The 17671-nt window shown below is 39.2% G+C and overlaps 1 protein-coding gene across 3 annotated transcripts in view; it reads left to right on the forward strand.

Annotated features, from left to right (window-relative positions):
- LOC140253758 (protein FAM13A-like) overlaps positions 1-17027 on the forward strand; it is a 212353-nt gene extending 195326 nt beyond the window's left edge. Inside the window, exons 1-7 of one of the 3 annotated variants that reach the window (XM_072339570.1) lie at positions 199-335; positions 3233-3442; positions 4926-5109; positions 10436-10571; positions 14908-15051; positions 15701-15869; positions 16785-17027. In XM_072339570.1, coding sequence (XP_072195671.1) covers positions 3424-3442; positions 4926-5109; positions 10436-10571; positions 14908-15012 — 444 coding nt within the window. In that variant the 5' untranslated portion in view covers positions 199-335; positions 3233-3423 and the 3' untranslated portion in view covers positions 15013-15051; positions 15701-15869; positions 16785-17027. Of the gene's footprint in view, positions 1-198; positions 336-3232; positions 3443-4925; positions 5110-10435; positions 10572-11396; positions 11989-14907; positions 15052-15700; positions 15870-16784 lie in introns of those variants that run through there. The other 2 variants (XM_072339571.1, XM_072339569.1) reach the window with 2 other exon arrangements.
- The last annotated feature ends 644 nt before the right edge of the window (positions 17028-17671 follow it).

Here is a 17671-nt window from a genome sequence, read left to right on the forward strand (position 1 = left end):
ACAAATCACTGCAGCATGCTGGGGCTTGACATGTGCCTACCAAGTATTGTTTAACACTAATAAGCACCGTCAAGGAGAAGAAAAGTACCTCTGGATCTGGTGGCAATGCAAAAGACATCAGTAGGACCCTTCATCAGTAGGTCCCGTAGCAGCTCCAGTTCCCGCAAAAGGCTCTGCAGCTGCTCCAGCACCCTGATGGCTCTCTAGCCCTCATGATGAGCCCTGTGGTTGTTCTGCTATGGATCCTGTGGCTGTTCCAAGCATTGCAATGAGAAAATGAAAAAATATACCTCCTGAGGGAGTTGCAGTAAGACAACACCATAAACCATCTGCAGGTCAGTGGCAGTATAAATTTTGTCCTTTACAAAGTTTTCCATCTTTTTTCTCTCTTCTATGAGAGAAATTCTGATTTCTTGGTTGTGGTGCTCATTATTTTTTATTTCTAAATTGGCCTGTCTTTCCCCCCCTTTTTTTTAATGGATTCAGAACTTATACTGGACTATGAATGCCATTATTTGATTTATTGTGTGGAAGATCTATTTATTTCCTCACATGTTACTATTTACAAGCACTAAAGCTGTATTAGCTAAGTTTATAAGACATTTAGGACTATGAAAACAAAGATGAGACACAAATTACTGTATTTATGAGCAATTATATGCCCCCAAGGTAGTGATGGATTGTTATTGGATCACTTAAATCAATTGTTCTATCCATTGAGGAGACTGGGAGTAGCCCATAAATAATTAGAGTGTGAAGTCTAGCTGTGTCTAACTAGGAGTTTAATTGGTGTTAGTATAAATGAAATCAGTTGAGAGCATCTCAACAAAGTCATGGAAGAGAAAAAGCTTCACAGAAAGGTCTCTTGAAAAATATAAACAAAAGAACAAGCTTAGAATCTGTTAACTGCTGTAACACCAAGGAAAACAGTGACAGAAAGACCTAAGTCACACAGTCTAATCTTTCTTGCCCTGAGCCACGATGAACGGTATGTCCGCAGTCCCTTCATCTATGCCGGTGCACTGTCTAAACTAACTCCAAGGACTAACAGGCATCACTATGAGGCATTATTTTCTTTTTTCTTTTACACTGCAATTTCACTCTGGAAAGCAATTATAAGAAATATTCCCTTAATCCTTAGCTTTAACTTGCACTCTAACTTCATATTCAAAGGCTCCACCATCACAATCTTCTGCCTCCCAGCAAAGCTGAATGGCTTACTGCTCACTGTACTCCCCTCAGTAAATGCACTTGACAGTAATGTGGAAGGGGATATAAATATCTGGGAGGCCAGACTTGCAATTATCTCAAGAAGTATGGAAGAAAATATAGCTATAATTACCAAAAAGGAGAGCCTGTCCATTCACATAAGATAATTAAATGAACAGATACAAAAGTGAGGTGTCAGTCCCTATGCAGTGTTACAATAAGAAACAATTTCTAGTTCCAGCTGATCGCAGAAGCATCAAGTGGCACTAGAATGCTGCAGAAGAAAAAGCAATGGCAAAATGGTATGTACAGAAGAAAGCCAACGCTTTTCTTTGTACAGTAATGAGTTATCTGTAGCTAAGTCTGACAAAGAACACAACATTCTGGGAATGACTTAATTTAGAAAAGACCAAACTAATAGATTAGTGTTGGGTTTCCTTCCTAACATGTAATTTTACAGTGAAGTAAGGCTCTGTGAAAAACCTTGAAAAGCCTTCAATTGCAGTCAATGGATTATATGGCACAACAGCATTATATGGTACTTGCACTCATATGGTTACATGGTCCATCAGTAAACAATGACGTTGAATGAAACATGCACATCTGTTAATGACATATGTTCCAGCAAAGCAACAACCTCCTGTTCCAGGGAGTACAACTAACAACTTACATTTTCTGGATGACCCTGAGGCAGATGAGCCTGAGGTAGATGAGCCCTTTGGATTCAACACCACTACTGTTTAAGAAATATATATGACCAATGAAGTAGAAGACCTTGAACACATAACAGTTCAAGAATCCAGACATTTCATAGAATCACAGAAACACCAAGGTTCGAAAAGACCTAAAAGATCATCCAGTCCAACCATTCGTTTCCTTCAAGTTAAATGGGCAGGCCAACTGTTACTTCTCTGCTTTCCCAGACTTATGCAGAACAATAATGCAACTGTGGCTAAAATAACACTGAAAATAAATGCCAGCATAAGAAGACACAGTAATTAAATCTTTCATGTCAGCATGGTAGTAAAATGGGAATTGAAAAGTACTGTTATTTGCAGCAACTTACCAATCAGTGTACCTTTATGTCAGTCCTGCGATTTCTTTCTTTGCTCTGCACTGGGAAAGGCACATTCTTCTGCCTGCACTACACTCCAGTCTATGCTTCTACCAAGAACCTCTTGATCTCCTGTTGTGATTTCCCTATCTAGATCATCTTTTTCAGTCCAAGCCCCTTCTGCTTTCAGCAACATTACAAAATAAATAAAACTATTATTTAGCATGCTTCACTCTGAGAAGCATCCATTCATTTCTTTCTTTTTGTTGCTCTTTCTTTGTTTTGCCATTTGAGACCAATCACAGAACTGTACAGTATTCACTGAATTGTACAGTATCTAGTTAGTAGACAACACAGGAAGAGAATTTTGACAAATTCAGTGATGAGAGCAATGTCTAAAATTCATTTTATTTCACTAATACAATGGTCACTTATTTTGGTCTGAAAGAACACCTGAGTCTTGTGATAATTTCATGGAATATCATGAAAACTCTCTGGTGTATTCTAGTCCTTGGGTGCCATGGCTATGCAACAAAAATTCTGGCATGTGGGCCACCAGAGACACTGAGGCTCTATGATGGTAACCACCATCACCCTGCCTCTCCCTTCTCTTTGGCTGCTTTCAAGTGGTATCATGCCTGGCTAGTACCTGGAAGAGTCAGTAGTCACACCCCAGAAAGTGTCTGTACCTCACCTCTTCATGAAGCATGCCAGTTCTGACCCTGGGAAATACTGTGTCACTGCATAACAAAAAAACATGCACTTGTGTTACAGTTTTGACAAAGGTCTGGTAATATTAAAATATAGAGGGGGTATTTTATTGATACCTTCACGTTTGTTCAGAGGAGCTATACCATGCAGCCATCCTATATATATACGTGTGTGTGTGTGTGTGCGTGTAATTGTATATGTTCAAAAATATAATGATATACAACTATTGTATACTGCTTCATATTTCTTCTTGAGCAGGTCTGCAGCGTGTTGGTATATTTTGAATCAGTGGCTCAGTGAATAAAATCAAGGAGCTGAAGCAGAAGTACAATCAGGGAGAAAATGTAGACCTCATTAATCATGGAGACGTTGATTCTGTGGCCAGCCTTCTGAAACTGTTTCTAAATGAGCTGCCAGTGGCTGTTCTTCCAGACAACATCTGTACTGGCATGCTAAAAACTTTCCAAGGTACAGAGTGGTCACTTCTAAACTTCCTTCTCTGAAATGCTCAGTGCATTACTACTTGCTGAGATGCCATTTTTGAATCTAATCACCATAGTATTACATTTATATTTCTACTGCCTCACATCTCTCTTTCCAAAGCTAAATCTTCTTTATTTCACGTTTCCTTGCGCAGCAGCCTTTTTATTCCACGTTCTGATTTAGTACTTTTTACCAGTTTTCTTACTGTCTAGCAGCAGCAAGTGGCACGGAATGGTGTGAAGTATTTCAATTGCAAAGCCAGAAGGAGTTGCTTACAGCAGTGCTGTCTAGTTCCCTTTTCACGTTGATAGTTCTTAATAGTGTACAATCAAATACAACTCTACCATGGATGGTAGCTAATGCTTTCAGGCAATTACAACAAGTGCTTCCCAGTGATAACTAATTCAAGCATTTCTGTACAAATAAGTGTGTTTTACTGCACGTTGCTCTTGTTCAAACTTCATCTGCTGAATTCCAAGTTATGTAAATGCTTATAAAAAAGAAAACAAACAAGAATCCAACTAAAAATGATGACAAAAAGAAGTACACAAAATCACTTTCATCAACTCCAAAAGACTGTGCTGAAAGACCTTTTGGTTTCTACAGATTCTTGCAGTCACCTTGCTTTGGCTAGCCTGAATAATCTTGCTGTTCGTTCTTTTCTCCTCCTCCATTCCAACCCCTTTTCATTAATGTGTTGGGCAACATTGGTCTTAATCTTTATGGAATGTATTTTCTAGGGTTAGAATTGCCCTAAAGGATGTGATTTGCTGTTCACAATATTGAAGCTACACAGATGCATCCTGGAGATCTGTGGCAAATTTGAGCATCAGCTGCCAGTTACTGAGCAGCATCGCCATTTCCGTTCTAATACCAGGAGACTTTATCACACTAATTCTGAATTGCTGATCAAACAGAGATGATTTTTGCCTTGTAACACTCCTTTGAAGAATGAGAATCAAGGAAACGCTAAGCATCCACAACTTAGTTTTTCTGAGCATCTCTTGTGTAACTGCAGTTGTGTTTTTATAGAGCAAAAATGTTTTGAGATGGAGAGCTATGAATTAGTCAGGAAACTGAGATGATTTGGGGCTGAAGGGGTACAGTTTCTTACACCTCTTAATGAGAGGCAAATGTATAAGATCTCTGGGGAAAATCAAGGCCAATAATCTTATAATGTCCTTAAAGGTAGCCTTAAGTGTTCATATACATTATTACTGCCTGTTACCAGCTCTACCAAAAAAAAAGCAGCAAGTACTGGCTTCTTCTGCCCTAGCAGGAAAAATAGCATGAAGAGCGCTTATAAAACTTGTAATCTGGAAAATCTATGAAAATAGTTATCAAAACTTAGTGTAGAAATGTGTCATTTGGAATACATACTAAGAGTAAAGAATATATTTCAGTGTCTCTGGTGAGATTGTTGTTACCAGGAATATCTGTGTAATAACCTCTTTATTTTTAAATACAGAGCACAGAATTGACACAACAGAATGCATAAAGAATCTGAGACAGTTAATTAGCTGCCTTCCCAAAGCACATCAAAACCTTCTCCAGTTCCTGTCTGCCTTCCTGTTAAAGGTAGCAACATACAGTGTAGTGAATTGCATGACTCTGGAAAATTTGGCCATTGTGTTTGGACCTGCTCTTTTCAAGTAAGTACTCCGTGTCTATTCACCCATTTTAAACAGTGCTACGTGATCACACTAGAAAATGAAGCTTTTTGTAGTAACAGTATCTCCAATAGGAAGTGCAGCATTTTGAAAGTTAAATGTCTACACAGAATATTATGGACTAGTGTAACATCAGCAAAGGGAGCCTCTCCAAGATGCAAAAGTAATTCATTGTATCCTTTGCAGAGAGAGTTTTGGATATATTGGTGCCACTAAAATGCAAGCAGTAGGTGCTGAAGCTGCATTTGGAATAGTAGAGGCCAGACACTTAAAAGGATGCTAAAAAAGAAAGGTAGGAGAGCATATGTCAGGCCAGTCAAGATGGTGAGAAGCAGCGGCCTGGAATGGTCTGACAGTGCTGGGTTTTCCAGAGAAACAGAAATATCAGCACATCATCCTATCCTTCACATTGATGCAGGAAAGTGATGAAGTGTTTATACTTGTCTCAAAGTTTGTACACCTTTGTTTCAGTGGGTCAATGTCTGTTTCTCTGCTCTGTGAGCTTATAAACTGTGTAAAAGTTTATAGCCCTTGCAGGTGATGTTAATAAAAGGAACTTTAAAAAAACAGCTGGAGAGACTTATCTAGCAGAGTGTACTGTGACAAGGCTTATAGCATTCACTCTTATGAAAGCAGGCTTCACCATGGAGGATATTCAACTGTGGAACAAAGCAGTTTTACAGCAAAACCCCTTAAGACCTGTGTACTGAAAGTAGTTAATAAGTGTAGGCAAATGAGTTTTGCTCCCAGTGTCTGGGTTAGTTGCACGATACTTACAGTAGGTAAAAAAAGGTTGATGCTAAAAAACCTTCATCAAAAATCCAGACCTCACACCCACACTAACTCAACAAGGACTGCACTGACTGTCACACTTGTGTCTTAAGGCACCTTTACCATCCCATTGAGCTTATGTGCACGTACACGTAATAATGCCTTATTACTCTCTTCCCAAATTCTTTGAATGTATGCCCACTGTTTTCTGTATCTCTGCAGAAGAACTAAGCAGGTTCCCTTTTTAAGTGATGAGCCCCTCCAGTTTTTAAGCATCCTAGTCTATTCTGGGAGTTTCTCGAGCCAGTTCCAAGCATGCCCATTTGTTTGGGTTTTTGTGTTTTGTTTTTTTTTAGAGTTCACTTAGTGCTAAACTAAATGTTTGTGGCAGTGATCTGTGTGAGAAGCCTTAGAAATGATCAGCTTCGAGCTTCCCTGCCAGAGTGATTTGTCAAGACAGCACAGCTACCGTAAATAGAAGTATATCTGCCCAATGAATGTGAATGTGAATGCTTTTTATAGTCATTCTGATCTCACCAGCTCTGGGAGAGGGAAACCAGTAGGTCATTTTCTTTTTTGTGAAGTGTGTAACTGCTGCTGTCCTTGAGAGCTGCCTTCTAGAATTATGAAAGAAATCACCTTTCTGGTAATTGGGTGGGGAGTAGAGCCTTGCAGCTGGAGTTTTCTTTCAGTAAGATTGCTGGACTGCTTCCCACTGAGTGGCCCGAGGCCTCCAAGATTCAGAATAAACTGCTGCGTTTCCCTGTACAAGATGAATTTCTAGGTAGTCAAGCATGGTACGGGGAATAAAGCCATGCATTTCCATTATGTCTCTCAGAGCAAGACTTTACACAATTAGCTGCAACATCGTTAAACATTTGGCACCCAGGATTAACAGGAAAGTAAGACACATTGAGTACTCCTTGCCATAGTTTGAGTAGAGTTCTGCTTCAGGTAGTTGTAGAAAATACGATCTTAAATCTAATCTACAGAAACGTATACCCCATGCTATTGTTGGAAATAACCTTCTGCATGTAACGCTAACTACATTTGTAACATTAATTCGTTTCATGTGTTCACTGTTCTTCACGCATACTGGTACTCTGCATTTCTGGTACAGTTATGTCTTCCTGCTTTTACTTTGGGTTGTTTATTAAACCATTCTGCTTTGATTTTTATTCTGTTGATGTTCAAGCATAAGTTCAACCTATGATTATTATCTGTCTCAATATATTGACAATTTTATTGTTGAGACCTCTCACATTCATAGATTACTGTAGCAATTGGGCAGATCGGTATGATGGGGGGACGGGTAAGATAGAAAAGTGCTATAAGGGAGGGGAAAACAATTGCTTACCCATATCAGAAGATTCCAGATCTGCAGGGGGAAAGCTCCACCAACAAGGAATCTTCAGGAACAAACCCTTCCCCACTGGCAGTCAGACCTTATATGACGTCTAAGAGAGGCGCAGTCAGGATCCACCCATTCCAGCCATACAGCTGAATTATTTTCACCTGTGCTCTCAGGGTGGCCTGAGTCCTTTGCCCAAGTACTCAATCAGTGTTTCAGGTCAGGACTCAGCAGATCCCATATGCTTTGCTAAGGTGTCAGTGTTTGGTATTTCCGCAGTTGGACTGTGGAGTAGCTGTGGACATTGGGACACAAAATTGGAACATAAAACTTGTTGCTAATTATTCCTTACTAAACTAAACTGTGTATACTGAACAGTTATTAAGTACGTTAATCTCGACATAGAAATTATATGCTTTAGCACAGGTGTTACATTGGAAGTCTAGTTACAGGATCACAGAGAACTTATTACCTTTAATTTTAAAGGCTAAAAAAAGTCACCATATGAAAACTGGGTATTAAATGTCACTTCTCTGTTTTTAATCTGTTGCAACCCTTTACCTTAACCCTGCATATTTTGAATATTTGACTGAAAATATCTTCATACTGGAATTGTTCTGCTACTATATTAGTGGCACATACAATTCTTGTGCCTGTTCTGTGTGATAGGACCAAAAGTGTCAATAAAAAAGTAGGTATATATCAGAAAAAAAACTATAACTGAGTAAAATGCTCTAATTTTACTTTAGTCTTCATAAACCAGCTTTGATCTCCTTTTCCTGTGGCACTGTTCTCTTAGATTTTTACCCTGGCACGTGTTTCTTGCTTTTTGAAATTTCAGTGTTAACATCTGCATGATGCTGCTGTCATGTCCTCACCTCCTTGTAGGTGAGAGAGCCAAAAACATAGCTCATAGGTCAAGAGTTATGCTGGTTACTCCCTAGATTTTCTTTGCTGGGACCCACTGGAGAATTCTTATTGCTCATCCTCTGAACTATTCACTTCTATTGCTATTCATGCTTCTTGTGAGCTGCTTCACGCCCTATTTGCCTGCACAAGTGCCGAGAGAACACTCCTTTTCTTTTATCAGAGATTTGACCTATGTTACTTAGATTTTTTGTGTGCACTTTGCTATGCCTTGTCTTGGTAAAGAGATTTCTGCTAACTGCAGTTAGCAGTTCTTGGATGCGTGCATAAGGGTGCTAGCCAACTATCTGTTTGCATCTACTCACTTTGACTCATTCTTTCTGTAAATTTACAGCAAGTCTTACAAATAAGCTTCTGCCAGCAAGGAACCTTGGCAGGTCTCCTGAACAAAACCAAGGCAAAGCGTGTATGAATTTTCTAGCTTGTGCTTTGTGGCAAAGCAACTTTAAAAGGCTTAGGTTTTCTCAAGGAAAACACTAGTTGATTCCTGATGATCAAGTTCTATTTCTTATTTTTAGTGTTTTGGGTTTTTTTGTTGTTGGATTTGTACTACAAAAGAGTTTTTGAGGTGAAGTGCAGAATGTACTTCAGTAGCTATGCCCTTCCTAAGAACGTATTCCTGGCCAGTGTGGTGTGAACGCAGCTTCTCTATTGTCAGCCTGATGATTGGTTTCTGCTAGAAGCAGAAGTGTCTGAAGTGGCAGGAAGTGCTTGTTTTGCAGAACTAATTGAAACTGAATGTGGAATGTGGCTGCAGAGAAAGCTAAAAATGTTCTTACTATATTTGGAATCCTCATGTGTTGCCACCTGTGAATATCTGCAGATGTCTGATATTTGGAATCAGCTGTAGCATCACATTCTGAGTATAGCTTTGGTTTGTCTGATGCTGACTTGAGAATGGAGCACTCAGAAGTACTATGTGAACGTGAGCCCCACTAAATATGGAGAGAGCTGTTTGCCTTTGGACGGCTTGTGGAGTATTCCATGCTAATGGAGAAAAGAGTTTGGTTGGGGTTCCTGTGTGCTCTGCTAACCAGCCTTAAAAAGATTTTTCTTTTTGGTTTGCTTTGTCATGTGAGAAATGGACAAGTTTTGAGAAAAAGAGGAATCCAAGAGGGAGAATTGTTAGCCAGCCCTGAAGGAAGAAGTGATGATCGAGGTGGTTTGTCCAGTACATCTAAGTTATATCTGCCTATAACTCTGCTTAATACATTCTCCTTTAAAAGGAGCCCAAACTCTTACAGAAACAACTGTAGATTTACAAAAATTACATGTGAATGAAACCGCTTGAACTGGACCCTGTGCATATATTTGTACTTCAAAATTGCAAATGAATAGCAAAGGTACTAATTTGGCAAGCGGAAGACTGGTGTGTGTATTTCTCTTCCTTTGTCTCCTTAGTTTATGAATTTCTTGTTTAAATATTAATATCATGCTGTGTAGAATTGAGTTGTTGCAGCATAAACAGGGAAGCTGGATCGGGCAACAAATTTATATGTAATGTTCCCCAAGCCTCCAGATAGCTCACTATGGGAATACGCAGTCCCTTAAGGGAATGAGATTACAATGTCACATAATGAATCCCCAGATTTAAATTAAATGATTCCAATTTAGTTTACTTGCATGGATAGAACAAGTTTAACTACTGCTTATTTAATAATAACAAAAAATCCCATTATGGACAATCTGTTGTTGGGAGCACCTGGAAATTCTGCTTCATGTGACCAAAGTCTATGAAATCACAAATTATTCTATTGAAACACTATCTTAGAATTTTTATTATTCCCCCCCCCCACACACACAGACTGTTCTTTTAATATTTATGTCATCAAAATTCACCTTCAGAAGCTGAAACAGCAAAACAGCTCTTTCAGCCCTTGTACCTTTGAGTAGTGGCAGATTTTTGTGGCTTCTTTTTTTGTCCTCTTCATCCTTGATATTATGAACTTCACAGCTGAGAAACTGTCAGGCTCTAGCTATCTTGTTCTGCTGCGTCAAAGATTTGATGTGATGTGAGTAGCTGTAGCACACTGAGACTCCATCACTGTGAGCTTTGCGGTATCGTGACCCCCACCAGATGAAGATGACTCCTGTCCCAGCAATCATGTATTAGGAAGGGGGCTGGAACACTTGTTTTATCCAACTGTCTAACAGGCTGCACTCTGAATTGTTCAGGGCATTAGGGGTGCTCCCTGCATGACTTATCATTAGACCCTGATCTCAGAGCTCTGAAACTTTATCTATCTGTTCTGCCCTTAGGATTCCTGTCAGTCCATTGGCTTGTGAAGAACAAAGACTTTACAATGGCCTCCTGCTGTATTTGCTTCAGCATTATGAGATGCTTTTTGTCGATGTGAACCCTTGTTTCTCAGCAAGACAAGCAGACGGCCTCCAGGTAAGAAAGTTACATAAACTGATTCAGCAAGGAATCAGAAGTGCTTCACTGAGTTGTAAGCTACAAGTGGAAATAAATTACTTTATATGTAGTTTAAGTACTGACCACAGCTACTTGCCGGTACTATAAGTATTCAGCATAAGCATAAGCTGGAGGGGAACCAGAAGTTAAAATTCTGATTTTTGAAAAAAAAATGCTGATGTAATTGTATAAGAACAGAGACAAGAATAGAGTTCCAACTTCTTCCATGTTAAATATCTCAATGCAGAACTTCATTAGATTAAAGCCACTGACTTTTTTCTCTACTGAAACTCTTTATATTGTGTTGCTGTATGTTGGTGATTCAGGGGAGCAAATACGGAAGGGTGAAAGCCATTTCATCTTTCCATATGTTGCTGAATTCGTCTCAGATTCTCTTTGGGTGACATGTTCTTCTTTAAAAGAATGCTAGCGCTTGGATTTCTTGTTAGCCTCATTGATCAAAAATCTCCTGGTGGAAGAACCTTGATAGACTAATGTTGCTTTAGGGAGAGGGTCAATATAAGTTTTGTTTTCAGTTTGTGATGTTATGTATCATTACTGCTTAATTAGAAATTGGTTTTTATTAGGAAATGACTTGAGGGGCATGTAGTAGTAAGGCCCGTGGTTTCAGACTACATCATGAAGTTACCACGCATCCTTGCAGGTCACTCCTAGATGATTGGAAGGGTAACAGATCATGTAGAGTATTATTGAATAGATTTAAATTGTATGTAATTGAAGCTCGTGACTCTCATGTTTTTGACTCCTTTCTTTTTGGCTTCTTTCTTAATTGTCTGTGCTAAGGAAAAATCGGCAGACTTCTATAATGCTAAGTCATGATTCATATGCAGAGCATGTTCTGCAAGGAGAATACTAAGACTGTCGTTCTTGGAAAACCTCTCCATATTTAAAAACAAAAATATCCTGAAAAAATCTGTATAATCATAAGTACAGAGAACAGAAGACACAAGTGCAAGGATGTTTATGAAATGATTCCAGATCTAAAACCCTAGTCAATTCATGCAGACAGCATCGAAGCACACACTTCTACCTTCCACTATACTCTCGTATGTCAACTCTCCTTTGAGAATCCCTGAAACACGTACTCAAATGAGTGTGCAAGACCATCCAACTGTATCTGCTTCTGCTCACAGTAACTATGTGTTCTTACAGTAGCAAGAGGAAATTGGAAAGGCATTGGAAAAGCCAAGAGACTTGGCATTCTTTTTCAATGACTTTGTTTTAGAAGGAGCTTCACTCCCTGTATTTCTGCAAAATGTCACAGTCTGTCTGGGCTTGTGGTGATGTGGGAAAGAATTTTTCTGGAAAAATCCTTTCAAGTTCCTTAATAAAAGCCCAGACAAAGCATAGCCGTGAGGCACACTCCTGCTCTGAGGTAAGCTTATGAAAGAAATCCCATCTGTGGTGAGGAGGGAATTCAGAATTCTGTGGTTGATCTTCTTTTTGTAATTTCTGGCAGGAAATCCAGCATATTGGATAGGTACCCTCCATCTTTCATAATATAACAATTGCTGAAAGTCCACTAAACGAGAAACATCAAAGTTAGGTTTACAAAGTAAACATATTCAATGTGCATGAACCAGTTCCAGCAAAGCAAGCAAAAAGTGAAATGGCAAATGTGGCTCAGATCCCTTGTTGCTTCCTGGAAATGAAACTTGCTTTTATTGGCTGTTTCTCTTGAAGCAACTTGAAGCAATTACACTGGTGTTTGCATTTTCAGCTATTTAATATGAGGGATCTTTTTATTGTTGTTGGGATGTGCTTTTTGTAGAAGATTACACCATAGAAGCTAATTGAATTATAAATCAAACGTTTCCGGTGGTGATTTGTCATGCTCTTTGTCATCATCGTTTTCAAATCTTATGTTCCGGATTAAGAAATGACTGGACTTTTATTTTATTTTTTATCAAGTTCTAGAGTGCTTTTTCCTATCTCTGTACTGAAGCACGATAGATAAATCCTTCCTGAATTAAGCAAACAGAAGCACAACTTTTGGGGTGTGTGCACACCACTGCATCCCGTCCTTCAGTCAGAAGAAAAGCTAACGCCCTGAGGAAATAACTCTCATTTCTTGTTTTCTCTTCTTCCCATGTCCTTTATGTATGCTTCTCTTTTTATCAGCAAGGCTGCAGAGACTCTGTAGTTATTCTCTGCAATAGTGGAGCCCTACTGAAAAGGGATTGCAGAGCCAGTGGCTGGGAGAGGGGAGCTAAACACTATTGCATCCCTTCAGAAAGACCGCAGACACCTCAGAATGGATTTCTGAAACTGTACAGTGTGGTTTGAGTTGGTCGGCCTACTGCACCTAAATATTTTATGGAGACTTCATCTATTTGAATTATGGTTTTATTGAGATGGCTCTTTGTGGCTTAGGGAGTTTTGTTAGTGTCAGGTTTGCAGCATTCTTCAAAGAGGGGAGTGTTTCCACATCAACCGATTTGTTTAAAAAAGAAAGAAAAAATTGGTGCTTCACTTTCATTTGAAGTTGCCGTGAAAAAGGATTTGCAGTCTGATGAATGGACTGTCCTCAATTTAAGCAGCAATTTAAATGATGTTTTCCTTTGCTAATCTCATGATAATGCTTTTGAAATTAGTTGAAACCTTTCAAAAATGAAGCAAATGTGATCTTATGATATATGAAACTCAGGCTTCCAGGTTAGACTAAAGGGTCCAGTCAGTGTAATTTTTCATGGGTAGACTCTCATAGTCCTGATTCATATTTGTGGGTTTAGCATTATTTCCTAACTTTAAACTGGTACAGATCCGGATTGTTTTCTTTCACATATCTTTGCTTTGCAAAGATAACTTTTAGTTGAGTTTAGACGTGAGCATAATGAGTCCTGCGTGTAGCACTTGAACTGCCAAGAGATTTGTCAGTGCTTCTGTAGGCTTTGCTGTTATGTTATGGAAAGGTTTCTTTGTATTACTTCTCATTCCACACACACACAAAAAAGTATTTTTCCTGACCTTTGTAAATTCTTTAAATGCATGGGCTCGTTAAACATTAAGTTTTAAGTTTGTGTTTGGGAGCCGTCCAAACCAGAAGACTGGATTAAAAATGCCGCACATTGAGAATCAGAGCTGGACTTGGATCTCCACAAAGATTATGGGTAATATATTGTGAAAATGTATTTTTTTTCTTCTTCTTCTGGATAAACAGAGAAGAATAATTTACTGACTGCAGACATAAGGATTTGATAAAGAGCACCGTATTAGGCAGTTGTGACTTTAAAAGCCTAACAAACTGGAGGTGGCTGGAATATTCATTACTCATTCTAGGTTTTCAACAGCAAAGCCTTTCCATTGATGGGTGAAGAGCACAAGGGATGTGGTCTGGTGATGTGTGATGTTATTTCTGAGCTGTGTCTGAGGTCTTCAGCAGGCCTGCCTTTATGCTGGAGGTCTGTAACTCTGAAATGACAAATATGCCTGATCTGTTTTTAGCAAATGATGAGATCCACTGATCCAGTCAATGTGACACATTTAATGTTTGCTCCAGCATTGTTGGGACTTTCTCCTGCCTTACTGTATGAATGCTGTCACACTTAAATCCTTCCTATGAATCTGTGGATTTTGCCACTACCTCCCTGCTCCCTGTGACATCTAGACAATGTTACTTGTATTTTCCTTTGGCTGATGAAAGTTGTGCTTGGAAAGAATAGGGGAGGCAGGAGGCGTGCTCTGTAAGCTTTGAAGCACACTCTCAGCTGTGTTTTACTTCACGAAGTGACTTGAACATGAAGAGGGAACCTGGTTAAATTGATGTCCTACGATTCTTTAATGAAATGAGTAATTCAGAAATAGTGCTCAAGTGATTGCACAAGCTGATGACGCTGATCACCATCAGCCATTCAGTGATGGCATAAAAAATGTGAGTGGGAAAGATCTTTCTAAAATTGATTGATGACAGATGCCTTTACCAGATTGGAAAAACACTGTGAGGCGATACGCTGTACAGAAACAAACTAAGCAGTAGTGGAGACTCACTTTTGTTACTTCTCAGTCTGTGAATGCCTGTTTTCAGTTTTGCTGTGAGCAGAGCAGCTTGAAAGCTCCTACCACAGCCAGACTCGCAGGTCGTATGTTGATTACAGATTGAGGAGTGTTATTTGCAGTTCACAAAGGGGAGAAGTGTCTGATGTGTTTAGAGTGGCAGGTGGTTGTGTTTCTTATTAAGGCCAGCTACAACAGAGGGGAGAGAGTCATAATTAATCTAGTGTACATGTTAGGATAACACTAAGTTCTACCTTCAGAGGATCTATGTGGCCTTCATCTGACGTTTTTTACACCTCAGTGGAAGACTTGTGGCTCTGAGATCCATCCCAAGTTTGCAGCAACGTTCTCTTCCACTTGGTGTCAGCATTGTTCTCCCTTGGCTCCTGAGCTGTATTTGATTTGAACATGACCCTCTAACATGTCCTGAGCATCTATCTTAAAAGTAAGTATTAAATTTCTATTTTTATAACATATCAGCAGACCATCCTGTTCCTTCCTCAGATAATTACCAATGTCAGAGAAGCATGAAGGAAGGGTACGAACTCACCTCCAAACCGCTGTGAAACGCAACCCTTTTTGATTTTATGTTCACGAAGCCTTCTTAAACTCAGCAAGACCATTGATAAAGTCTGTTATTGCTTTTGTGATCATTTTCTTTGGTGAACATGAGCAACTTGATTTGTTCCATATAGGCTGATGATCGGGATGCTCTGAGAAAACATCCGGAGTGAAGTCTTTGATAGGAAACTCCTGCCTTGGGACATTAGAAGTATTCCTATTGAAAGACTTGTGATATGCAAGCATCAAAACATTTCGCTCTTTTACTTGTCTTGTTATTATTATATGCTATTATTATAGCCACTGACATTTCTTTAAAACTCTTTGTGGCTTTTCAGTTTATATTATGTTAGGGTTGGGAAAGGGAGATGTTTTCAGAGAAGCAGGCAAGAAATGTAAAATAAAAACATTAAAATATCTGCTGTTAGGAAAGAAGAAAAAAGGTCCTGTTTCTCATTTTTCTGTAGTTTTCATAGGGAAGTTGGGCTTTCTGCTATGCAGCATTCAATTTAATAACTGTTTTCTGATTGCAGTGGCTCCCTCCCATCCGCCCTGAATTCTTAGACCTCTGTTTTCTTCTGTAATGAGTTTTTCGTCTACCCTAGCAAGTATGCAGACATGCTGAAGTACTTAACATCAGTTTGCCAGAAGAATATGCCAGCACTTATCACGGTTGAAAGAAGAAAAGCTTGGCTGAATCTTGTAAGTGTATCAGTGTGTTATGGCCTAGTGCAGTTTCACTCTCTCCCAGCTTATTTGGATTTTTGCTGTAGAGCAGTCTCTGTGGTATTTAATTTCTTTGCATCAAGTGAAAATAGGAATGTGTATTCATGAGTCAGCATTGCTGTTAAATAGTTTCCAGAGCTATCAAACTAAATACTGGGGACCTTTTTATTTTGCTATGAAAAAGAAAAGGGGTGAAATGTGCTTACAAGGATGTGATGATGTGGAATACTGATGATCACAAAACCATGACAGACACAAATGCAGCTGAGCTTAAAATATAAAAAAATAAAACAAAAAAACAGATGAAATGTTTGGCTCAGACACGTGCTGCTCCCGTTTCCCAGGGGTCGAGGCTAGAAAAATTCAGTTTGAGTTGACCGGATTCACTGATAGATCTTCATTTTCTTGGAGAAAAAAATGGAAAAGATGTATGGAAAAAGGTGAGAGAAAAAGGAAAAAAGTAGTGACTAGCTGTAGAGAAAAATGGACGTTTCAGAAAGTTATGGTAAGAACAAACACATCATCTCCTTATGTGCTTTTTTGCTAGATGCATTTCTAGTCATTTCTGAGGCCTTCTTTTAATTTAAACAAACATTACTGCAGTTTGGCTTTGCCCGTGTGAGTTGACTTGCACAGATATGGAAATTTAGACACTTGAAGCCAAGGTTCTGTCAACAACCTTTTTTCCGACCTTTGAATTTTCACCTTCCAGCCCCTTAAATTTGGTGTAGCTCTGTTCCCATGGGGCCTCAGATGAGCATACCTTTCCTTACTGGACAGAGTCCTTAATACTGTATGCCTTACACTGTTCTCACAAGTGGCAAGACTGTGCTGTGGGATGACTGTGTTAAAGGGTGCTGCTCAGTAATGCATGTTTTTTGTAAACTGTAGGAGACCAGGGAAATACTTGATGAGAGGCTGCTGCAGCACGAGGCAGCATTGCTTCCAGTACGTGACTGGAGCTTCGCCTGGGAGTTGCTGGTGTGGCTGGCTGCACACAAAGGCAGAGTTAGCTCAGGTTTCAATTGCTTTTGGAGAGCCCTCTGCCAGCATCCTTGTTTTGGGAGCTCATGTATTTGCCTCTTCGTCATGGAACCAGGCCAAGCCAGGATGAACTGTGACAGAGCTGAGCTACGGAAGTTAAGTATTGGGGGTACAAGTAGAGGAGAACGAATGATATCCTAGATTCTTTAGGATTTTTGTGTATTATTTTTTTCCCATCATTATGTGCTGGAATTAAGAGATCTAGTACTATTACGAAAATAAACAGATAACTAAAATAAAAATGGGGAATAAAAGAAAAAGGAACCCGCAGTGATAGTTTTAGGATCTTCAAAAAGTTGTGCCAAAGATCAGAGGAACAAGGGAAGAAACTATGATTTTAGAACTTTCTTTTATATGATTTAAGTTGTTAGCTTTTAAATGCTTTTTTATGTTTATTTTTTCAAATAACAGGATTATGCGGATGGCTTTCACAGAGTCGCAGAATATCCTAAGTTGGAAGGGGATCAAATCCAACTCGTGATGCTTGGAGCTACCTGATCTTTTTGACCATTCTATACAAGAGGGCTATGCCGCAATACTAAACAGTCAGCTGAGTTTGGTTATATGCAGCACACTGTAACTCAAAGCTATAGAATGCTTCTGAAAATGTTTTGCATATTTTCACGAGGAAAGTATAGCAAGCAAACTGCCACTTAATTGCAAGGAATTATGGATGGATGAACAAAGTATTTCCTTGGCTGCTTTACTTTTCTTTCAGCTCTTCCTTTCATGTC

Source organism: Excalfactoria chinensis, chromosome 6 (assembly GCF_039878825.1).
Source record: "Excalfactoria chinensis isolate bCotChi1 chromosome 6, bCotChi1.hap2, whole genome shotgun sequence".
In the NCBI taxonomy this organism is placed as follows: domain Eukaryota; kingdom Metazoa; phylum Chordata; class Aves; order Galliformes; family Phasianidae; genus Excalfactoria; species Excalfactoria chinensis.